Raw genomic sequence first — 26,018 nt, 5'->3', positions numbered from 1 at the left:
CAGAGAACAAATTTTGTGTTTGATTCTGGACCGAATGGATAGCCATTGTAGGGTACAGAGCAGCGGGGAGGTGTGCTCTGATCGTGGTACTCTAAGTATGATCCGAACAGCTGTGTTTTGAACTTTTTGAAGTTTCTGGAGTAGATATTGAGATGAACCAGACAGAATTGAGTTACAATAGTCCAGTCTTGAAAGTACTAATGAACACACAAGTGTTTTAGTGGCATCAACTGAAAGATATTTGCGAATTGAGCTGATGCGTCTCAGCTCAAGATATGCAGCCTTGCATATGTTCATGACATGTTGGTGCAATGTGAGAGTACTGTCCAGAGTAACACCTGGGTTTCGTACTGATTGTGTGAATTTAATGTTGGTGTTGCTGATATTTATTGTTTGAGGTAAAGGATGTGAATGAGAAAGTCTTTGTATTGTGGTCAGAATGGCATCAGTTTTATCATCATTCATCTGCAGCTTGTTACATGTCATCCATGATTTCACATCAGAAATGCACCTCTCTAAACCTTGGATGGTAGCATCAACTTCCGTTGGGTGGCTAGATTTGTATATTTGGGTGTCATCAGCGTACAATTGGTGAGACACTGGATGATGATCTATGACACTTGAGAGCGACTGAGTGTACAGAATGAAGAGAACAGGTCCAAGAATAGACCCTGTGGAACACCACAACATAGATCAACTGGGCTGGAGTGTATTCCATTTGCAGATACAATTTGTGTCCTGTTGACCAAGTAGGACTTGAACCACAGTAATACAGAGAATGAATAATATCCAAAGTATTTCCTCTAAGACCCAATTTTATAAGTTTTTGCCAGAAATTATCTCTTATCACCTAATAAAATGCTTAAGTAAAATAGATAAAAGTACAAAACACTGTTTTCATTGATTAATTGTAGGTGAAATAAATCCATGTAAAATAAAATACGTTATTAAACGTATTCATATTTTTGTTCTAAATTCAGTGTGCGCTTAAATAAACATGTGATATTTTTCTGTCCGTTTATTTAACCTGTTATTCAAAGCCTGAGTAAACAATTTACCAGTAAAATTTACATGTATACCTCTATAATTGTTAGCGTCATTCAAGCAACCTTTCTTATGCAGTGGACTCAGAGTCCTTCATGACACTTCTCTAGAATATATACCATTAGAGAGTTTTATTAAACAAGCTAAATAATACTTTCAATGGAACCCGTTACCACGAATTACAAATTCGTCGATAAATAGATTTGAACAGGCAGGTTTTAACTTATGCAACACTTTAAAAAGTTTGGATAATCAAATGTCAATATTTATTGTATGACGACGGCTTTCTCGTCTGTATGAATTATGGTAACCCAACGCTAGGCCGTGGGGTTTCAGTAACAGGTGTTACCATGTGGTATATTGATTAACAACATCAGACGCTATCTCCTGTATAAAGTCGAATAAATCTAGTTTATATCATGACCCTATGGTCTTAAAATAAGTAAAAGAAAAGAGTGAGAAGCAAAAAACACATAATTTATTTCCCTAGAATACAAAGTGAAAATGTAAAAAGAACTTAAAGGTATTGTGAATTAAATCCCAGATAATCATATAACTACTAACATAAGTTCTAATAATGGTGTGAATAAACTTAGTGGTATTCCAAAGAATTGACTAAAGTGGCCCGTACTCTCTAATTCACTAATGTACCAATGACCTCAATTGCAATTATGAGCCAACCGTCTTTAATTGAATCCCAGTAATATAATCTAATGTATTTATTGAATCCCAGTAATATATAATCGAATGATTCCTTGTTTGAATTCACTATAATTCCCAGTTAATATCTCTGTAAACAATATTACTGAGCACTTTGTACATCCAGTGAATAAATAACCGCCATCCCATATCAAATAATGAATAGAAAACAATGATTCTGCTTCAAGATCTTTCATCACGAATGAAACCTTTATAGAAAAACAAGATTGTATTAAAAGAAACAAGACATAAAATAAGAGACTGTAGGACAAACGTTCATTTCAAGAACAATCCAAGCTATAATTAGACTAGGTCTGTTACTAAAATTATAATAATCAACATGGCAAATATAATGTCATTGGCTAAGACCAAGATATTAATCCTAAATATATTTAACCTACTCTCACAGAGAAGTATAAACTATGTATTATTTGTTTACATAATAAAAAAGAATCAATGATTCTGGCCAGGTAGACAATGAACATGATTTTGGACAAAGGCAGCTACAAAATATCGTTTTATATGACCCAAGGCATATAATCAATAACAAAAGCTATCAAACAATGCAAATTAAATATACATAACAATTACAATGAGCGAGAGAGAATTTTCGAAATGAGCAAGTAGAATAACAGGTAGACATCAACAAATGCACCTATTTATCGTGTCATTCCATACATGAACAATGAACGAAAACATTAAATTGAGCAAAAGGGACTGAATGAACATGAGGAAAAATGTAAATTACGCAGAGAGAGAGAGAGAGAGAGAGAGAGAGAGAGAGAGAGAGAGAGAGAAGGAGGTTAGATTTTGAAAGCGGTATAGAGAATAAAATGAAATTACCACCATTAAAAATTGGTTGTATATTTTCGCTATCCTGTGAGGGTACAACGAAAGAAACCATCGAATTGCATAAAGACAAAAAAAATCAACGCGAGAAAGAAAGAAAAACAAGCAACATTCTTAATCACTGTTTCACAAATACAATCCAGAAATACACCACAATATTTTTGTCCATATATTCAATTTGACATATTTATGGCAATATCGTTCAAAAATAAATTCCGCAAAATTTGTTCTTACACAAAAGAAATATGTTCCAGATAAGAAGACAATGTAATATTTCCAGGTATATGTAGCCTGGACTTCTAGAACATATGCACTTTCAACTCAATTTTCCTTACGCAGATAAAATAATGGCAAGTTTTCTTCAGCAGTTATAACCTACCAGGCAGTAGTCGAATATACTTGTCCAACAGTTCTAAAACGGTCCTTCAATACAACATACATTTCTATTAAGAAGAACTTTACTGTATGCATTATCTTAATGTCCAGACCTGCCATCAAAATGGCGTAAAGCATGTAACAAAATAATGCAAAAAAAAGTCGTACAGGAAACGACGCGTAAACTGTAGGAAATCATTAACTACAATTGTCTGGACAGACGACATAACATGTATGGAAAAAATATGGGATGGTAGGAAGGAAGCTCAAAAGAGAAACGTGTACTGGGTGGGAAAAGAAAACAGAACAATGCCGTGATCATGCAATAAATCAGTTTTATGATATTATTTCTTGTGGTACCAGTAATTGGCAATAACGACATACATAATCTCGTCTTTCTCACTTTCCAAGAGTTTACCAACTAGTTTATACATAAAAAGACTAATTGGCAATAACTGGGTGCAGCTTCTAACTGAAATGTTTCTATATTCTGTCCGATTCTTCAATAGAACAATTATTCTAGACTTGAGAAACAGATTCTAAAGTTGGACACATTAATATCATATACAGACTGGCCAAACGATATCCTGCGAAAAGAGTTTTTAGTCGCGTGCAATATAGATATTTACATGCGCTTTGAATAGCCATAGTAATATGATCAGTCCATTCAGCATCAGTATATAATGCTTTTATTGTTCTGTTTTTTTTTATGATAAGACCAATCTTTGTCGCTTAAGAAGATGAGCATCATGTTATTTTCTCCACACACAAAAAAAATATTTTTTAAAAATTTATTTCTGATTTTGTTTGATCGAGTTTCTTCGATTCTTTCTATGAATCATGGAGGCCGGCTTGAGAAGGAAAACAAAACAACTCCCTTGGGAGCTTCGTTCCAATGGACCCTGAGTTATATGCTGTTACATTTCATCCTTCATAAAAATTTGTTAGACAACAGTTTTATTACAGGGTCAATATAAAGCGACAGCCATATCCAACTCTGATTAATTTATCTCGTACATGGATTTCATTTCTTGCTCTAAGTTGTATTTTGTGCCACCATCGACTTCCGTTCAGTTGAGACATGCCTTACTGGAACTACAGCTTTGGCAAATATTAGAACTACTATAATTATGAATAAGTGAAATATACTCAATCCAATCATAACATAAACAAAACTCATTGCAGTATAATGTTCCATTAAATACCCGAGATATATCGGGACAGTGGCCCCACCTGTAGATGACGATAGCAGGAAAAGGGAAGTAATTCTGCCAGACACAGGAGGGACTCGCTCTTCTGTCCAGGCAAACACAGAGGCAAATATAGGGGAGAAAGCGAAACCAACAAATGTGCTGAAAACCAACACTACCGGCTGTATATAAAAGAGACTCCCAAGAAGAAGCCCGATGAAAGATAAAAGGATCATAATGGAAGACGTTACCATTATCGTAGTCGATTGAAAAACGCGCGCTAAGAAAATTCCAAGAAATCTCCCAACACAAAATCCTACCCAGTACATCGAACTAGCTTCGGAGCCTTCCTCTTTGCTCCAATTTAAATGGCGGAGGCAGAATGTCATGAGGTAGTTCGAAAATGAACTCTCCATTCCAACATAACAGTGAAAAATTATATTAATGCATATTAATATGGGTATTTTGAACCTAAGAGGTATATTTTCAGCATCCTCTTTTTTCGTAACTTTATATTCAATTGTTGAACCAGAAAATTTCGCTGTCTGTTTGAAAAAGCTTACTAGCAATGGGATTGAACATAGCACTATTAAGGATGACGTTATGAGGTAACCATATTGAACATACGTTACCTGCCCATCCAAGCTTGAACGAATGCAATCGCTTTTAGTTCCATTACAAGAGCCATTATTACTTAAAGAATTGTTCACTGTTAAATAGCTACTATTGTCACTGTAATTAACATGGGATCGACTAAATTTATCCGTTAAAGTTTCTGAAATTGTGGGTGTCAGGAAAGGCTTAATAATCTGTGGAGAAATAATGCCTCCGAGAGCAAATGCAAAATGGATCGCTTGTATGTAAGGGGCGCCCTCTGTCTTCCACATATCCATAATCAGTGTGCTGCCGGCTGCAACAAAATAAATTTGGATAATATATAATTCATTGGTTAATATTATTCATTCAATGTTAAAAAAGAAAAAAAAGGAAAACGTGATGCTTACATGCGTTCGCAATGTTGCACAACGTCTCTAATGTTAAACATTATAACTTCATTCATCGTACACAAATAAATTATATACTTAAACGTGCATAAAGCATATTGCAACAGTATATGTACAACGATTGGTTGCATACAACAAATGTATGTGTAATCATCCTTACCTATTACTAGTCCGCATGGGAAAAAGCAAGCCAAGGCCCTCATGACGATCATCAGCGGAAAGGCAGAACACCAAGGCACTGCTCCGTTTGTAATGGCCGTGAACATTGTAGCAAAGAACGTAATAAAAAGTCGGTCAAAACGGTCACAGATGACTCCCCATACGAGACTTCCAGCTGCGGCGCCTACAGCACAGGCCGTGTTCAACCATGATATTGTTGCTAGATCCTCATTTACGATCAACTGAAGATCTGGGATGGAGGGGCCAATCTGACCGGCAATTAAGCCCTTTGCAAAGAAAGAAGAAAAATATCAGCAATTAAAGAGTGAAATGAGAGAGAGAGAGAGAGAGAGAGAGAGAGAGAGCGAGCGAGCGAGAGAGAGAGAGAGAGAGAGAGAGAGAGAGAGAGAGAGAGAGAGAGAGAATCAAGGGTTTCTGTTTATTCTATATCCACTTCTTTAACCACTGTTCTTATCGGTATGTTCCATGAAAGAAGTGAATATGTTTCATCGTATGACGAATATAAACATAACGTTCATGCAACAGGCATTAATGAGTATTAGTGAACAGCTTACACAAAGAGTTCATGTTACATGCATCAGTGAGCACTGGAAATGAACCTTGTACAAAGAGTTCACACTGCATACATCAATGAGCACTGTTGAACAACCTTGTACAAAGAGTTAATAATCATGCATCAGTGAGAACTGGTAATGAAACATGCAAAAAGAAAAAAAGAGTTCATGTTACATGAATGAATGAACAATGGTGATCAACTTTTTACCAAGAGTTCATAACATATGCATCAATGAGCACTGATCAGCTTTTTACAAAGAGATTATACTATCTGCATCAGCAAACAATGGTGATTAACCTTGTACAAAGAGTTCATACAACACGCATCAATGGATATTGGTGAACAACGTTGTACAAAGAGCTCATATTACATGCATCATTGAGCACTGGTAATGAACTTTGGACAAAGAGTTCATACTTCGTGCATCAATGAGCACTGGTATCAACCTTGTACAAAGAGTTCATACTTCATGCATCAGTTTGCAATGGCAATGAACCTTGTACAAAGAGTTCATACTTCATGCATCAGTGGGCACTGGGGATTAACCCTGTACAAACAGTTGCTGCTACATACATCAATGAGTACTTGTAATGGACCTTATACAAAGAGTTCATACTGTATGCATTAATGAGCACTGATGAACAACCTTGTACAAAGAGTTTATAATCATGCATCAATGAGCACAAGTTAAGAATCTCGTACAAAAAGTACATATTACATCCATCAATGAGCATTGGTGAACAACCTTGTACAAAGAGTACATAATCATGCATGAATGGGCACTAGTGATGAGCCTTGTGCAAACAGTTCAAATAGCATGCATCAATAAGCAATCACCTGCAAAATCATTCCCTAAATATCAGCCTGCTTTCATTCCTTGTCATTTAATGTACAAATTTAAGCCACGTTAGTTTTACACAAAGAAACGCGTATCCTAGTTCTTTTTGTTATACACAAGATGTTACTCTATACTAATTCAAATTCTAACTTGACCACCCCCATATATGTTATTCGTAATGGCATTATCTCGCGTGGAAATAATATAAAGCGTATGAGCTATCTCGAACTGTCAAATATGGAAACATTAAAAAGCGTTCGTGCTTTCTTAAACCGTTAAATATTGAAACATTAAAAAGCGTTCGTGCTTTCTCGAACTGTCAAATATGGAAACATTAAAAAGCGTTCGTGCTTTCTCTAACTGTCAAAAAGGAGATACTATGAAACTTATGTGCTATCTGTGTTAAAATGATATGGCTGTTGCCTGGATAAATACAGAAATCCAAAGAAAATAACTCGGACTTTAACAGGTAGAATAAATTCTAGTGTACAGAGGGGGGGGGGGGAATGATAATCTGCTTCTTGTGTAGAACACGTCATACAGAACATTTAGGAAAGCGGCAGCGATACTGTTGTAAGAAGGTCGAATCGTGGAGAAATTTGAGAAAAAACTTACATTTCCAAGGAAAGCGAAAGATATGCACACAGTCAGAAGAAACTTCCTTCGGAATGTTCTGTCTGTTTTCAAACGTCGAAGTATAGGGTTCCATTCAGTGCCAGATCGATGTACATTATCGGCTTCAGATCCACTAACCTTTTCTTCTTCTTCTTCTTCTTCTGTTTCAGTCGGCAGATGGTGAATAAATACCTGTATTTCTTCGTTTTTATCGTTTGACAACTCTTCTTTGATTGCCGTCATGCCTGCAGTTACGATGGTATTTTTAACACCAGTCTATCTCACATATATGTATACTTTTTCCAGTGTTCATCTTTCAATTGTCATACGTCTATATGTACTTCTTCCAGTGTTCACCTTTGCAAATTACGAAGGGAAAGAAATGCAATACAGTGAACATAATGGAGCATGAAATATGAATAACAGTTAAGTTTACATTAATAATCAGTTTGTTAAAAGGACTCTCCTGCATACATTTTCAAAAAATTAACTTTGCTTTCATTTTCTCTGTTTGATTCGTAATGTCGAATTTTTTTTAAAAAAAATTAAGCTCATATTTAATCAAATAAGGCTGAAACTCGCATTTAAAGAAGGCCAAGTTTCGACATTCTAAGGGGCTTCCTCGTCTAGAAATAGAAATTGACAACGCTTTTATATAATCACGTGACAAATCAAAACCGTACTCAACGGCGAGAGAGTGGATGTTGATGATTGCACATTAGTTTATATGATAGTAAAAGACTATATTGGTGACGCATAAGGGAAGAAAAGGTTTTAAAACATAGTAGTGGGCTTTGCATTATGGACAGAAGTTTTAATGTAGTTTTAGAGCAATGGATAAAGCAAGTAGTTTGTTGTGCAATAATATCATGGGTGTAATCACTAAGTGATACGGACTGAAAGTGCACATCTCAATTAGTAACGATTGAAAGTGTATGTAGTACCCCCCCCCCTCAACATTCTCTACATAAATAATAAAAGGATGAGCCCTCAATCTCTATATGTATATGGTACAACAACATATTCGTCCCAAAATTCACACACAATGCAAGATTAAGGTTAATATGTAATGTATATGAGTTGTATTATGAATATGTAAGGCAGATGGATTCACATAAATAGACAAACGAAGTAAATGATAATAATAATAATAATAATAATAATAATAATAATGTGGACTTAGTATAGCGCCTAATCTTTAGAAGCTCTGAGCGCATTATAATATCAGATAACACATAAAAAAATACACAACGACAAGATTACAAAAACAAACACCATGATATTACAAAACAAAAACACGCTGACAATAATTAAAATGTAAACATTATTAAGCATTTATGTCTGTTCTTGCAGTCGAATTATGTGAGTTTTAAGAGCACTCTTGAAAGAGATCACAGCGCCCTTGTGTCTAAGATGTATGGCCAATTTGATTTAACAGTATAAGTTTCTTGAATTAAGCAATATTAATGGCAAAAGAAACAGTTTGTGGTTATGTAAGTAGCATACACTGATGTCATGCACTCTATGTCAGAACTGCTGTATGTATGTATGTATGTATGTTGTTGTTGTGGGGTTTAACGCCATTTTTCAGCACACGATAGGCTATACAATTCGGCCAGTATTAATGGTGGTGGAAGAACCCGGGAAAACCCCAGAAAGAACCACCGACCCAAGAGAAGCTACTGATGTATGTATGTATGTATGTATGTATGTATGCATGCATGTATGTATCTATGTATGTATGTGTGTATATGTGTGTGTGTGTGTGAGAGAGAGAGAGAGAGAGAGAGAGAGAGAGAGAGAACTCTTATAGATTAACTCCCTTCAACACGCTTGGTTGAGACCCGGGACCCGAATGTAGTCAGTTTTAATTTGGGCAGCCCATACCACAGGATGATCGTATTTGTGGGCATTAGGTTGGAGGATTTACTCTTAATGTGATCTGGTAAGCATTTTCGGAGAAACAGAAGTTACTACAAAATTAATATTCCCCGTCAAATGCATTACCCGATCACATTAACGTTAGGGAAATAGATAAGAGCAAATGTTTGTCATCTGTTCTATAGGATCGTTATAAGTGCTCTACGACAAGGTGAGAATGCTCCTATTTTAGTATTAATTAGGTTGTGACCCAGCGGGTACCCCATACGTTTAATTATTAATGAACGGTTTTTAGGCGAATCCATATTCATGCCCTATTAGGAAGTTGTGCTTTCGTTGGCGTTACGTGGTGATTGTTGTAGTGGCAATGAGAGGTCCGACTAGGTTCAATTCAGTCCGTTGAGAAACGATGTCACGCAAACAGAAGCTGGAGAAAGTGGACTGGTCATAACGATGTGGTAACAAGGTGAAAAATATCAATTAATGCGCTATAAACTGCAAAAATATAGTATATAATACCTTTAACAATATTTAAACTTAATGTACCACCAACAAACGTATGTGGTTGGGTTCAAAACACAAATTTAATCCAATGGATTCATAGAAGGCCTATTGACAGTACAAGCTTAAGTTAAAACCGACGACATCTAGATAGCAGGATAATAGGTGCTAAGTTGTTTCCCTTTGTCCATATCATAAATATACAAAGGGACGTTTTCAAGTGAACAGGAAGTCTGGATTCCGGAGGTAGCAGAAAGTAATTTCTATCATTAATGTGATCGGATAATGCATTTAACGGATAAATCATTTGCAACGCCGTGGACATGTCGTAGGAAGATGTCGACGTCAAATAGAAACATGAAGGACTAATGAAAAGTTCTTTACGTTATGTGAAAACCAAATATCATATTCTTATTTATTTGACATGAAAGTTATAAAACCCGTTGGCTAATATAAAATGCCTCTTGCTTTGAGCAGCGTTTGACATGTAATATTCCATTCGTACTCTTGGCGTTTAATATTCCATTCGTACTCTTGGCGTGTAATATTCCATTCGTACTCTTGGCGTGTACTATTCCATTCGTATTCTTGGCGTGTACTATTCCATTCGTACTCTTGGCGTGTAATATTCCGTTCGTACTCTTGACATGTAATATTCCATTCGTACTCTTGACATGTAATATTCCATTCGTACTCTTGGCGTGTGCTATTCAATTCGTACTCTTAGCGTGTAATATTCCATTCGTACTCTTGACATGTAATATTTAATTCGTCCTCTTGGCGTGTAATATTCCATTCGTACTCTTGACATGTAATATTCCATTCGTACTCTTGACATGTAATACTCCATTCGTACTCTTGGCGTGTAATATTCCATTCGTACTCTTGACAAGTAATATTCCATTCGTACTCTTGACGTATAATATTCTATTCGTACTCTTGGCGTGTAATATTCCATTCGTACTCTTGACATGTAATATTCCATTAGTACTCTTGGCGTGTACTATTCCATTCGTACTATTGGCGTGTAATATTCCATTCGTACTCTTGACATGTAATATTCCATTTGTACTCTTGACGAATAATATTCCATTCGTACTCTTGGCGTGTAATATTCCATTCGTACTCTTGACATGTAATATTCCATTCGTACTCTTGGCGTGTACTATTCCATTCGTACTCTTGGCGTGTAATATTCCATTCGTACTCTTGACATGTAATATTCCATTCGTACTCTTGGCGTGTACTATTCCATTCGTACTCTTGGCGTGTAATATTCCATTCGTACTCTTGACGTGTAATATTCCATTCGTACTCTTGACATGTAATATTCCATTCGTACTCTTGGCGTGTAATATTCCATTCGTACTCTTGACATATAATATTCCATTCGTACTCTTGACGTGTAATATTCCATTCGTACTCTTGATATGTAATATTCCATTCGTACTCTTGGCGTGTAATATTCCATTCGTACTCTTGACATATAATATTCCATTCGTACTCTTGACGTGTAATATTCCATTCGTACTCTTGACATATAATATTTCATTCGTACTCTTGACATGTAATATTCCATTCGTACTCTTGGCGTGTAATATTCCATTCGTCCTCTTGGCATGTAATATTAGACTCGTTTCATACATTTCCTTCACATAATAATTATTTTACCAATGCAATAAAGACAAGAGCAATAAAAGTCCATATTGCAAAGTTCAGCACATAATGCTGTGTATCTTCATATCTAATGAGGTATTCTTATATGCTGTCTGTATATAGTTTTTCATATTCATTTCACTCTTGTTTCCGAGCCAAGAGGTAGGACTATTTTAGGCAAAGTTTGTATCGTAGCCGGTGGAAATTGTTGTAATTCTTCTTTTCTATAGCATATTTTTCCCTGCAGAAGTGGACAGAAAACACGCTTCATGCAGTGCAACATATCTCAATGGCATCATGTAACAATTAGCATTTAATTGACCTCGATGTCAAGCTATCGGAACCATAGCGATGCAAAGTGTCGCGAAGTTAAGGCTTGCTTATTTGTTTTTAATCAATGATCTCTGTACCATTAAATGACTAGTTACACTGATATGAAGACCCAAGAAAGATAGTAAAACAGTCAGAGCTACAATGCAGTCACCCGTTTTGGAATGGAAGATTCCATATACTAATTAAAATATATATTATGAATCGGCATGTTCTATGTACTTTGCAAAACATGTAGATTGAAAACGCCACAAAAAACCTTAAAAGATAAAATAAAACATCATCCCTCCTATAAAAGAAATCGCAGAGATGAGGTGTACCCATTATACACGACTCATTGCATGCCACCTTACGGTTGAACCTCAACCAGAGTGCATATCCTGCCAGTGTCCACTGACGCCGGAAACTGTCGAGTGTATCGACTTCCACCCTGTGAAACAGAAATTTTTCATGCGTACTGAATTAAATAACATTATGATTCCGTACCTTCAAGAAAATCTTAGGTTCTTTTGACTAAATACGGCTTTTAGAACGATTAATGACCCTGTTGTTTTTGAATGTTTCAAATTTTTTACCTTTATATTTTATTTATTATAAATTGTATAGAATTTTAATATCTTTGCAGTTTATCTTATATTGCATCTAGTTTGCATTTATTTGGAATGGCTTGTCTAACAAACATAATTTCTAATTCAATACTTCTTTATAACATTTTCGGCCTTTCCATTCAAACACATTACTGTGCTGAGGTGCCGTCTAACTCTAATACATACATACTATGACTCGTACTTTAGACTTCCATCTCGACCTCATTAACTACGTTGCAAGGATATCTGTAACGGCGAATGCGTGATCGCCAAAAAACCAGTCACAAACGTTGCATACTCTAGGTAGCGGCGACTAAAGTTTTCAAGGCTCGAATACGCGATCTCTAGACAGTCATTGGAAACTTTGCTTTACTCAGATGTCCTCTCTCTCTCTCTCTCTCTCATACTGTTTAGTTGGTTGGTTTTTTTAATCTCATCCAGATTCCCAGGTAAGAAATAAAACATATCCAACAATGTGTCATGTATACTAGTTTGGGTATTGTAGAAATGCCTGTCTCTACATGTCTTTATTTGTTGCCAGTTTGTGTGTATGTGTGCGGGCGAGAGCGAAATGTACCTAATGTGATAGGGAGTGCATACTTTGTTACGTACGTTTGTAAGGATATCAGTGCAAATGGATGTAAATTATTCGTGATTATTTGATTCAAAAGTTCAAGGAAGATTGCTTTTGCATTGGAATTTTTTCCCGCAAAAATGATTTCTTCCTGTCCTCATCTATTAACACCAATTTTCCGATCTTCTTTCTCCAGATGGAGAGACCGAGCATCGAGATTGCGTATTCATGCCTCGAAAGTAGTTAGACTACGTGTCATTGAAATTTGAAATTCGAATAATGCAGAACTCGATTTCACAATTTACAGAGGTCATGTGATAAAAAAAAAAATGACTTCACGTTGGTTCCCTCGAATTCGCGTTATCGAGGCTCGAGTTATTGAAATTTTCAAGCGGCATTGTACCAATAGCCAGCTGTCGAAGATATCAACAATGTATCTCAGTTACGTTCGCGGGTTAAGCTTTCTCACTGTCAGTATTTGTAGACTATTTAGCAGTAATGTGAGTCAGTCTTTATGTATTATTAAGCACTCCTTGAAAGGACAACACAACATAAAAGCTATCAAATTTTAACCTTTGCTGGGTTGATTTTACAACTGCATCCGTCGTTTGACTCATGGCTTAAAAATGCAAATGAAATATTACTTTCCCTCGCACATTTGCCGCAATTTTCTTTCTCTTCTGGGTTTAGACCACGGTCAATTTTCCTACGTATTAAAAAAAGGCATACTTACAATGTAGGCATAGATGCATGCAAGCATCCACACACTCGCGCACGCACACACACACACACACACACACACACATACAAACATACATTTACTAAGACATCAAAAATCAAGACAGGATTCAAGCGAATGACAGTTCCGTTATCACCCTTTACATACACCAAGAGTTGATACCACGTGCCTGCCATATTTACATCTGATCACCACTTTCTAGGGTCCAGTGTTGCGTTTCTGGATTAATCAAAATGCTGTTTGTGTTCATATCACCCACTGATTATGACTGTGCAACTCCGGTATATTACTTTTACAACGTCAGTTAAACGCATCTCCCAATACAGAATGATTCATATCTATAAAATGGCAAATATCGGTTCATGTCATGAATTTTTCACCATAAAATGCGCAGTCTACCAAAACCTCTACATTTCGATATGAACATGTTAACTTGGTACTGACCCGAAAGTATATAATCCAGGTCTGACCCTTGTCAAAGGCATGGCATACATCAAGTTGCAGAGACGTTAAATCCCTGAAATACATTACCAATGCGAAATAGTAGGGGAAATTTTCAAACTATCTATAAATTATACGGTTACAGTCTAAACTTTCCTCGTACCGAATAACGAAAAGAGACAGTTTCATTGTCGGATACAGACATGAGAGCACAGCATTTCAAACTGAAACCGAAAATAAACCGCTAAAAATTCGAATCCCAAATAAATAAAAAAGGTTATATATTGGATAAAATATGAAATGTGAAACTAAGCATACCTGCCAAATCTATTAACAAAATTAAAAGTGGAAGCAATTTAAACTTTCCATTAAATTTAAATTTAATATCTTTAAGTTAAATTTATACACGGAAATACTTTGAAAATATTATCTGGTAAAAGAGGTCCAAGAACAAACTAATTTACGCCACGTGCAAAACATCAAGATGTAATTGTTTGCATGGTGTGTCCAGTGCGCAATTGTTAAAACTGATATTATCGATATTTTTTATTTCACATGGAAAAACGAAAGTCGTGAAATAATTGGCAGCACAAAAAAAAAAATGTCATAAGGATGCTAAATATTGCCAACTAATTGAGATACATATACATCATGAAGTGGGGCTTGGATTGGCATAATATCATAACAATTGTAAATCGTGGGTTAATTTCAACCAAATAAAGGCTGTGCACAATAGATCACATCCGGAAAACTGGGCTGGAGTGCACCTGCGCTCAGCCTTGGATATCAAGCAGGACGTCAAGAGAAACCAACGGATAATACAACGATCAAACTATTGCTTACTGCCATAGACGTTCTTCCTTCAGTTCGAATTAGCAGTCAAATGACTGCAAAAAAGTGGCAAACGTTAAAATTGAAGTAAATAAGGACTTGTCAGAAAAACCTTAACCGGCGTGTGACGTGACCAAAGAGTGTGGCGCACATCATACCAATCCTATCAATGTTACCTATGATGCGCATTACAATTCAATGTGTACATATAGTGTGGAGGAAGCAGGACAATTATCTTGACAAGCTCTCTGAATCGCTTCTGAAACGACGATTGATCCGATGTGTTGTTGCTGTGTGTGAAAACGAAGTTCTAGTTAATTTTGTAACAACAAACGGTGATGTGAAATAAGCCACTGCATTCCAACCAGCATGCAATACACTCTGTGCCATGAAGCAAGTGGAACGTTTAGCACAAAGGTGGGCAAACTTTCCAGTGCAAGTGCCGCATACACAAATTTACACCTTGTCGCGGGCTGCATAGTTCATTAAGTAAAATAATTAATATTTGAAATAGCAAAAGCAAAAGGTTTTTCTAAATAACATCTAATTAATTTTCAGTTGTTAATATGTTGTTAATATTTGAAAACTTAAACTTAAACTTCAAAAGAAGCACATTTATTTGATAAACAGAGTAACATAAACATAGTCAGTGCGAATGATGACTTGTTCCTAGGCCGCATGAAAACCCTTGGTGGGCTGCATGAAAGCCCTTGGCTGACCGCATGCGGCCCTCGGGCCGTAGTTTGCCCACCCCTGGTTTAGCAGATCTTACTCGCGCGGTGAATTCCCAGTTTAATAAATATAGCTAAGACATATTTAGTGATAACGTATTTTTCTGGTGCTTAAACAAGATACATCAATAAGTAGGCACAACAATGACTCTGTCAAAGCATTAAGTCCTGCTGCAACTAAGAGCTCAACAATAAGAATGGTTGTAAATGGATGCAATTGACAGATAATCACGTTCTCATTACCCTATGTTCTAGATGCAACACTGCACTGCTATGAGGGAGATTGCTCCAGTTGACGGTGATAACCCATGTCTGAGCTGGCCGTCACAGCAATAACTTTTGGCTCTGTCGCATATAATTTTGCACACAACAAGACTTGACAGCAATCGTCCACTATATTAACATTGCACTTTTAATTATATTCCACTATGGTCAACGGTTGCCTTTCCGGATGTATCAAAACATAGCTTGTATCACAAAATGACTTTGCAAATGCACCCCGCGCCCCCATTTTTTTTATAAGCACAGTGAAATCTATCTAAAAACATAGAATTAATTATTTTTCCAATTATTCTATGGTAAACTAATCAGCTCCTTTTTTAATATTTTACAATGAAGGTACGCCAAACAAAAATCTATTAATTTAGAAATGGACCACTTATCTGATTACGTACTTAGAAGGACTTATTCTCGTCTGACCCATTCTGGAACAATTTCAACGAACAATCGTTTGAAAAGCGGTAACTCAGTTTCAGTTTTAACTTTGTTGTTTGTAGGAATTTTTCTTTGCACAAGTAATAACGTTTCAGAAGAACGCGTGGGAACTATACAACTCCTGAGAATGAATTATTTCGAAAAAGGTTTCCTCTGTAAGATATTGTTCACGTGAAAAAGCAAAAAGCGTTTAGCACAACCTATGGCTGAGAATTACGATTTCTTTTCGTCTACATGAAATATGTTGCTAGTTATTATGTTGTTTCTTTTCAGGTTTGTGTTTCCAAAGGAAAATGTTCCTTGCCTTTTTAAACTCTCTAGGCAGAGTTTCTACCACTGAATATTCCGAGAAAAATAGCTGTCAAAAGAGAGACGGTTGTTGTGTGATTTTTTGCTGTTCTCATTCAAAACTAAGAAAGTAAATCAATGTTACAAACTAACTGCATACATTATTACTTTCCGGTGATCAATGTACCAATTTTGAACGTATTTTTAACAATGCAAGTTCTGCGCCATGATTAATTTTAGCTAATACCGTAAGAAGATTACCAACCTTGTTGTGTAAGTAAAGCTGGGCATTCTCAGAGACAATTAAAGCCGATCAAGCAATGCTAGGCCGTCTAAGAGACAATTAAAGCCAGTCAAGCAATACTGGGCCGTCTCCGAGACAATTAAAGCCAATCAAGCAATGCTGGGCCGTCTCAGAGACAATTAAAGCCAATCAAGCAATGCTGGGCCGTATCAGATACAATTAAATCCAATAAAGCAATACTGAGCCGTCTCAGAGGCAATTAAAGCCAATCAAGCAATACTGGGCCGTCTCCGAGACAATTAAAGCCAATCAAGCAATGCTGGGCCGTCTCAGAAACAATTAAAGCCAATCAAGCAATGCTGGGCCGTATCAGATACAATTAAAGCCAATAAAGCAATACTGAGCCGTCTCAGAGGCAATTAAAGCCAATCAAGCAATACTGTACCGTCTCAGAGATAATTAGAGCGAATAAAGCAATGCTGGGCCGTATCAGAGACAATCAAAGCTAGTCAAGCAATGCTGGGCCGTCTCAGAGACAATTAAAGCCAGTCAAGCAACACTGGGCCGTCTCAGTGACAATTAGAGCCAATAAAGCAATGCTGGGCTGTATCAGAGACCATCAAAGCCAGTCAAGCAATGCTGGGCCGTCTCAGAGAAAATTAAGGCCAATCAAGCAATACTGGGCCGTCTCAGAGTCAATTAAAGTCAATCGAGCAAGAATGGGCCGTCTCAGAGACAATCAATGTCAATCAAACAATACTAAGCCGTCTTAGAGACAATTAAGGCCAATCAAGCATTACTAGGCCTTTTTAAAGAAAATTAAAGTCAATCAAGCAATACTGGGCTGTCTCATAGACAATTAAAGCCAATCGAGCAATACTGCACCGTCTTAGAGACAACCAAAGCCCATCATGCAATACTAGCCCATCTTTGATGCAATAAAAGACAGTAGAGCAATAATGTGCCGTCTCAGAGACAATCAAAGCCGATAAAGCAATAGTAGGTCGTCTCAGAGACAACTAAAGCCAATCGAGCAATCGTTCCCATTATCCCAAGCAGCAAAAGCGTCCATTTTCACAAAATATGACTGTATTTCTTTCAATTACAGGCCGCAGGCGGCCTAAGTGGTTAGAGTGTCCGCTTCGAATGCGCAGATGGCGGATTCGAACGAAAGACTTATTTTACCCCCCAAAAATGGTACTAACAGCTGTCTCGCTTGGCGCTCAGCATTAGTGTTAAGACTAGTGCTCCTGGTGTCAGGATAATGTGACTTAATGGGACATGATACTCCAGTGCTAGACAATCACTAATAACTGCCACACAGCAGGTATCGTAGCGATATGACTGAAATATTTTTAAAGCTACTTTAAAAATACAAATCACACACACACACACACACACACACACACACACACACACACACACTACAGTTGCAAACGTGTGTTGGCATTTTTGAATAATTCAAAATTTATAGTCGTAACTCATTCCGGATATTGTATTTGTGGATTATTATTTAATATTTCAAGTTGTGAAAGTAGCTCTATATGCGATATGGTATTGCAGATTGAATCGAATGTCAAAATCAGCCATGTAAGAATAAAATGGATATGTAACCAAATAAAAAACTAAATACGTACATGCGAGTTGGCTTGAATTGGCAGATCACGGTCTAGTCAACACGACTACTCACTGTACGAGGACTATGCGCGCGTCTAGTCACGCGGTGCTCTAGGGGTTACAGTTATATAATCTGTGTATCGTCAGTTTTGCGATTGTTTTGTGTGTTTGTTTAACTGGTTAAATGTGTCAAATAAAGTTGAATCAACTAGGATTCATGCCTATATAAGATCATTGTCCTTGGTAGGCGTGTGGTAACTTCATCATCATGTGTACGATTTTTAAAGCTCACTGACCTTTAATCCAAAGTTTATATGTGCAGTAATGGCCTTAGCAAACGCGGGGCCCGATTTAGGACATTTGGCGACCTCCCCCCCCCCCCGCCCGATTTACGCGCGGGGCCACCTGTGAGCAAGGCATTTGGAAATAAAATTTAAACTAGTTTTAGGTGATATTAAAATTAAAATTTTCTTCCATCGCTTTAAATTACTTTCTCTCTATTGTTATATTTTTAAAATTTACTAACGCGCGGGGCCAGAAAATCGGTCCAAACGGCTTAAGGCTGGCCTTGTTTATGTGACATTACCTGATTGGGCGGGGATAGAATTCGAGTAAACGATTTTGATCGCGTGTTGCACGTGCGATATCAGACCTCCTTTGATGTGGAAGGATGCGTGTTGGAGGTAGTAGTCGTTCACAAGGAAAATGTGCTGTGATTGGCAACTGGCCAACATCTCAAAGGATCTCGTTGAGGTTGCGTAGCGATGCGTGACTAACGTTTGTTTTGAAGGTTTAAGGCTATTTTCAGCACATGATAGGCTATGCATTGCGACCATTACATTGGGGGGGGGGGGGGAGAGAAGCTAGGAAAAGCCCAGAAAGAACCACCGACATACACGAAGTTTCTGGCAAGGTTTCTCGCCTACTCACGTTGGCCGAGCCGAGACTCGAACTCACGCGGACAGAGGTGCGATGTGTCAGTTACCGTAAAGGCTAACGCTTTACACCACCCTTTACGCACGTCTTTATTTCCTACTAAATTAAGACATGTTTGGTATTTTTTAAAAGTTATATTTTTACATACAGCACAACCTTTTAGAAAGATATGTTTAATTTAAGGGCCACGTCCTAGATCTAAGCATGAGCACAAAAAGTTCTATCTTTGAAATATTTTAATCCGCTTTTCTATTGCGACTATCAAATAAGTATCATTTCTACTAATGTACCATTTCTACTATTGTACCATTTCATATTTTTGTACCATTTCTACTATTTAAAGCACGTGCATCATACTCTGTTTAATCCAATCAGATTTGGGATCACTTAAAACTTAAATAATAATAGTTAAAAATTTACTACATTAATAAATGTACAACACTTAGGAATTTAAATTTATAGGGCATTATAAAAATTAGGATTGAATTTTGTCTTTTGAATAAAATGAACTGCCTACTTGTCGTAACTGTCAAATACACGTCAGTTTCTCTTGTATGGATTTCTCCATGTTCCTAAGAACGGCAAGACATATTTCTTGTCATTTAAAAGCTAAATAATTGTTTCTATAGAGAGAATATTTTTTATATACAAATTTCCAACTTTAGGGCAGTATTTAGGGTCAAAACATGATCTGAAATGCTTTTTTTCTAAGTAACCCAAATTTTTGGTGTGTGTGTGCCTCGATTTTATATGAGTTTTTTGTTCACCTATCCATAGGACTGATAGGATCAACTAATTCTGCCTTAATTTCAATGATCCTGCTAACATCAAACAGAAACCAGTTCCGTTTCTAATTCCACATTTATTATTCATTATCAACTCAAAATAATAGCAACCGTATTTCACAAATAATTAATTCACGATGAATATGTTTGACACGATACTCGCGTGTATTAATTTCAACAGCGGATGTAACAGAATTATGCTCACCGAGTTAAAAAAATAAACTAATATAAGGAAATGATATAGTTCTTAACTGAAACTAATCAGAACATGTAACTTAACGAATAATCAAACAAGAATCAAAAGTATGGAGCCTATAAACAAATGTAATTGGTATATAGATCGATTACCAGGGATGATCAAGGTATATAATTTATGAACGTGGTTAACAATGTATGATTATATCACCAAGGGTGATCCGAAAAAGAATTGTAAAAAAAAAATATAAATAATGTATGTTTCACTACCAAGATAGGTCCAAGTAAGGCGTACAAAAATATAATAATTATAGGTTACTGCATTTGTATGGGAAAATATGAACGAGTTTTTGGATGGAATACTGCACGACCTTGGGAGTGCATTATATCCTTCCGACAAAACAAGTTCATATTTTCCCATACAAATGCAGTAAACTTTTTATTATATGTTCATTTTTTTAATTCTACCTAAGGATTCATTATATAAACAAAATACACTACAATAAACAACGTAAATGAATGTATGCCGCATGCCAAACTAAATACACAAGCACATATTCATCATTATACAAATCAACATTATTACTGCGCACATAACTCCGCCCAGATAAATTTTAACTTAGTCGCGCGCTCGACATAACTTTCGAAAGAAAATGGCGTGTCTAGTTAAAATTGAAATTTGGAGTCATATTGTGAATAAATGTGCATTGCAACAACTTTTCCATTTGATCTGGAATGAATAGATTTTGGTATTTGTTTCGAATCTAGGAAATTTCATGATTATGGACTGGATTTGTATGTGACAGTTCCACATGAAATACATCAGATTGAAGAAGCTAGGGAGAAGCGTGTTGACATCTGCAAATGTTTTTCTTTTTCTGTCATTGAATGTTTGAAATCATAATGTGGGAAAAATATGAAGTCTTTCAGTTGCAATTATGAAAAAAGACGCTATGGAATTTAATGCTTATTTCATTTTGAGTGCAGTAAGGAGGATGTAATTGCACTTATCATCGAAATTACAGTACAATTTCGAAATGTGTAATCCACATTGAGAACCTATGACATGGCTCATGTAATTCGGATTTGCAGAATTAAGAAAATATATTTTGGGGAAATTCAGGATGTAAAACTGTAAGTATATTTTATTTTGCCATTCTTATCACCAGCTAAAGAAGAGAGTATATGACTTGTCACTTGTATGTTATTTGTAAGGACCTTATCTTGCGTCTGTTATATACTGTAGCTAGCCTAAATCGGAAACATTCTATCAACGCGGAATGTGCCAAAGCAGCTGGTATGTGGCAGTCCACGAAACATCTGTTTTAGATCATTCAGAAACAAATTTAAACAACCATAACGTAAAGAGCATCTTACGCGAGTGTACATGATTTGTGTACAAATCAAAAGTGCTTGCGTCTGCGTCCATTGTTTGTTTACAATTGAAAGTAGTTCCTTTATGCACGTGAATGCTATATGTGTATTGTCGCGCGGGTTCAATATCGGGTAATACTGTACGATTCTGACAATGTAAAGTAACGGGGGGGAATTGAAGGATGTATGTATTATTAATCTTCATTCGTGTATATATATATATATATATATATATATATATATATATATATATATATATATATATATATATATATATATATATATATATATATATATATATACACACACACATACATACATACACACACACACACACACACACACACACATATATATATATATATATATATATATATATATATATATATATATATATATATATATATATATATATATATATATATATATATATATATATATATAAGTACACAAAAATCTCATGAGCAATCGTATTGTATGTTTGTTAATACACATTGTTCGGCATACTTCTGGATGATTATTCGTTGAACTTTAGAAAGCAGCCTTATCTGATCGGTCAATATTGGCCTGAGAACTTAATACCATTTCTCATCATCATGCTGAGCAATGTGTTTTATCAGATATTCAATGCATTCTGCGACGAAAATCGTAATTATATGTAAATATTTGCAAGGTGTGCAGACGCCGCCAAAACGGCAGAAATTAAACGCTTTCAAAAGAGATCGCATTTATCATGAGTAATGAAATCGGTCGGGTGGTGGGGTAAGATAGTACAACAGGCCGATTCCTCTTGCACAAAGACTGTTTTGACAATAATCCCACAAATGTACGAACTGAGTGGATGAGCGGCTTAAAACCTGTCCCTTTGCGACGCGGGCAATAGCATAATAAATTAACACATCAATAAATCATTAAAGGCAATTTCAGCTCACCATCACTTCTTCAAACTTGTGATATCCGGTGGCCTACGTGGTTAGAGATCCGCATCGGATGCGGGAGGTCGTGGGTTCGAACCCCAGCTAAGTCATATAAAAGACATAAAAATGTTACATGCAGCTGCTTCGCTTGGCGCTCAGCATTAAAAGGATATTGTAAGGACTGGTCGGCTCGATGTCAGGATAATGTGACTGGGTGGGACATAATGCTAGATGTCTGCGGCATGATGCTGCAGTACTAGACAGCACTATAAACTGCTGCACTGCAGATATCCCAACGGAGCAGTGATTGTTGAGTTTTAGTGATCCTTCGGAAGCACCACTATCTGCAAAATATCGATTAGCGTTCTACTTCGAGCCCGTGTGTGTGTGTGTGTGTGTGTGTGTGTGTGTGTGTGTGAAGTGCATGAGAAACCAGCAAGAACTTTTAAAAGAATTTATACGAGCAATAAGATGATAAAATTAATATTTTGCACAACTTTTATCGAAAACAGTAAGAAGGAAAGATAGAATCTCGGCATAAGGAATGACACTGCAAACCGTTTTCTTGATGCAGGCCACGTATGTAACAATAATATTGAGAACAACATAATTATCAAGACATAATTTTTGGTAAAAGTTATAAGATAGAAATTTTCTCTAAATTGTATTAAAAGTAATTTTTCTTTAAATTATATTGAAAGTAATTTTCTATTTAAAAAATATAGAGATTAAATTAATTTATTTCGGTATTACAATTATATACTATTTAATAAAGATTGCGCCCTTATGAGTAAAACGGCAAAACCCTCTTGCACTATACATTTCCCTTGTATCATAAGTCAGCAAAAAACTACACTCGGTAAGTTGTGTAGGTAGCCGAACAAATTCCAAAGATTCCCTCTAAATGGGTAAATGAGCTGACGTGGCAGAATTGTCTGTCTAATGACGTACTTAGACCCAGACGATAGTCTGTATAAAACGATGGAGCCTCACTTTGAGATTCTGGAGAAAAACAAAAACTAGACGTATGACCATATTTGGCTGCCTTCTAAGAAACTGTGTATAAAAAGCGTTGGGATTTGCGGACGAACCAGTCCATTCGTCGGAATCTCAAAGAGGCTTGTGTCGTTACAGGTAAGATTATTGTCTATGTACAATTTTTTTATATAGTATAAGGATTTCTAGTGTTAAGATGTTAATCTAACATCAGTACATTGCAACATTGGATTATTTTAATAGTTCTTTGCTACTCTTTAATACAATGTATTGGAAAGTTTAATCGTTCGAAGAACTTATATTAACTTGCAATTATATTACTGATTGTAGACTGATATTGGAGTGTAATTTTATATTTGTTGAGTATTTCAATAAAATGAGTCCATTCGTCGGAATCTGAAAGAGGCTCTAAAATGAGTCCATTCGTCGGAATGTGAAAGAGGCTCTTCTCGTTACAGATCCCGTACCTTCACTTGCCAAATTCCCCAGATGTAGCCATATCTACACCGTTATGAGTGACACCCTCTCTCTCTCTCTCTTTCTCTCTCACCATGGACAAAGACATTTCTTAACTGAGTAATTCCTACTCAAAGCAGAAATGAGAAGGTTATTAGAAAGAAAAAAATCTTTTTCATAACATAATGTTAAAATGATATCAAATGGGTATAGTTGCGTGCGAATGACATTTCTACAGTATGTGATTAAACTACATAGTTGAAATTCCACGGGACATTTTACCTTTGAAAGTTGGTAGCTGAGTAGATTGTACCAACTGAACCAGACCTCAATGTAACATTTTTAACCATCAAACTCCAAACAATTCATTTTGAGCTGAGACCGCCATAACACAGAAACCATACGCTATGAGTTGCTCTGCATTTTTTTTTTTCTTTCAATTTCTATATTTTTGCAATTAGGTCATGTTTAGCGTCTTTAAAAGCTGAGAAAATATTTTCGATTACAGAATCGTTGTAGAAAACAAATTTAGAATTAAAGGTGAATATCCAGAGTCAAACATAACAATAAAATGCTATTTCGAAGAAAATAAATCGAACTGTATTACCTCCCCTAAGCTCCCAAATAGTTTCCTTCTTCTGACTCGTGCAAATCTTCATCGTTCATACATCGATACCGATTAGGTCTTTTTAAGATCTTAATGAATTTTCTGCAAATTCTTAAAATTTTAAAGAACCTAATTTACCAGTTTGAAACATTATCGAATACACAAAAATTTACACAAAGAAATTTACAATCCCAGTTTTGCTTTTCTTTTGAAGTCACATGCACAGCTTGACTTTTAATTAGTCATTGGCTCAATATATTTAAAAGTAAAGCCTTATTTTACTGTCATATTTTGGTTTAACAACATTTAGCAAACATCAACCACCACCACCAAAAATGGAGCAAAGTAGCATTTTATTTAAACTGATCCTCTCTCTCTCTCTCTCTCTCTCTCTCTCTCTCTCTCTCTCTCTCGGTGTCTCATTCTATATCGCTCTCTTTGATAGCCGTCCGCAGTTTCCCATATTGTCTATTGATACCAAAGTGATCGGCCAATGCGTAAAACAAAGACTGATTTGGGACAAACGTACTGTGTGTGTTAATGCCAGGACAAAGTAACAAATCTAAATGGTCTGAACATTTTACCGCTTGGTAGTTGTGTGAAACCCTTGTTATTTGTTTATACAGTGCACCTTAATTGTCTTAAAGAGTTCATATGTGATAAACTATTAAACTCCATGTTTTCTTTTTTAAATAAGCCGAATGAAAAAGAAAAACTTTAGCGAACTTATCGTAGCAGACAGATGTTTAACATCGCGACTCTATTGCCCCCCCCCCCCCCCCCGCAAGCATAGACATGCACTTACCTGCATATTTTCATTGTCAGTATCCTCATTTTTTTTACATGGCAGCTAGGCACTAAAACAAAAGGAGATTACAAAGTTGCGAATCTATGTGCTAAATATATCTCTAAGACTGCTGTAGCAATTTTAAGTACGCGTGACAGGACAAACTAGCACACCAATCATATAGCTTCCATAACAGATTTACCCAAGATTCGTGTGAAATTTCGTCACACATTTGCCCATTCAAACACTGCGAAACGGGGTCATGTGACCGGTCATTCGGATCCAACCCTTGGTGGCGTGATTACATAGCCTCATGTAGACAGGAGTTATCATTGCTCAGATTTATGAAAATTAATCCCATTTGAGATTCTCCAATGGTTTGATATAAAGATGACTTTTTTATATTTGACAATATAATTAAGGGGACGTCCATTAATTATGTCAACAATTTTTAAGCAATTTTTTTACCCCCTCCACCCCC

The 26,018-nt window shown here is 36.2% G+C and overlaps 1 protein-coding gene across 1 annotated transcript; it reads right to left on the bottom strand.

Annotated features, from left to right (window-relative positions):
* Positions 1–1,504: 1,504 nt before the first annotated feature.
* Positions 1,505–25,750, bottom strand: LOC149776734 (sodium-dependent glucose transporter 1A-like). Its single transcript, XM_089941266.1, has 4 exons — positions 25,556–25,750; positions 7,351–7,707; positions 5,322–5,607; positions 1,505–5,067 (listed from the first exon to the last, which is right to left on the bottom strand). Exons 2-4 carry the CDS (start codon positions 7,591–7,593, stop codon positions 4,004–4,006), a joined length of 1,593 nt encoding a protein of 530 aa, XP_089797392.1. The 5' UTR covers positions 7,594–7,707; positions 25,556–25,750; the 3' UTR covers positions 1,505–4,003.
* Positions 25,751–26,018: the final 268 nt, after the last annotated feature.

The sequence above is a fragment of the Sinohyriopsis cumingii genome, chromosome 18, assembly GCF_028554795.1.
Source record: "Sinohyriopsis cumingii isolate HCF-2022 chromosome 18, ASM2855479v2, whole genome shotgun sequence".
NCBI classification, from domain to species: domain Eukaryota; kingdom Metazoa; phylum Mollusca; class Bivalvia; order Unionida; family Unionidae; genus Sinohyriopsis; species Sinohyriopsis cumingii.
This window is presented reverse-complemented; position numbering and strand designations above follow the sequence as displayed.

Bases quoted from the DNA above. Each gene is read 5' to 3' on its own strand.
- LOC149776734 (XM_089941266.1), bottom strand. From the start codon at position 7,593: ATGACGGCAATCAAAGAAGAGTTGTCAAACGATAAAAACGAAGAAATA. The intron at 5,608-7,350 runs GTAAGTTTTTTC...TTCTTTGCAAAG, and splicing joins CTTTCGCTTTCCTTGGAAAT to GGCTTAATTGCCGGTCAGAT. The intron at 5,068-5,321 runs GTAAGGATGATT...ATTTTGTTGCAG, and splicing joins CCCATGCGGACTAGTAATAG to CCGGCAGCACACTGATTATG.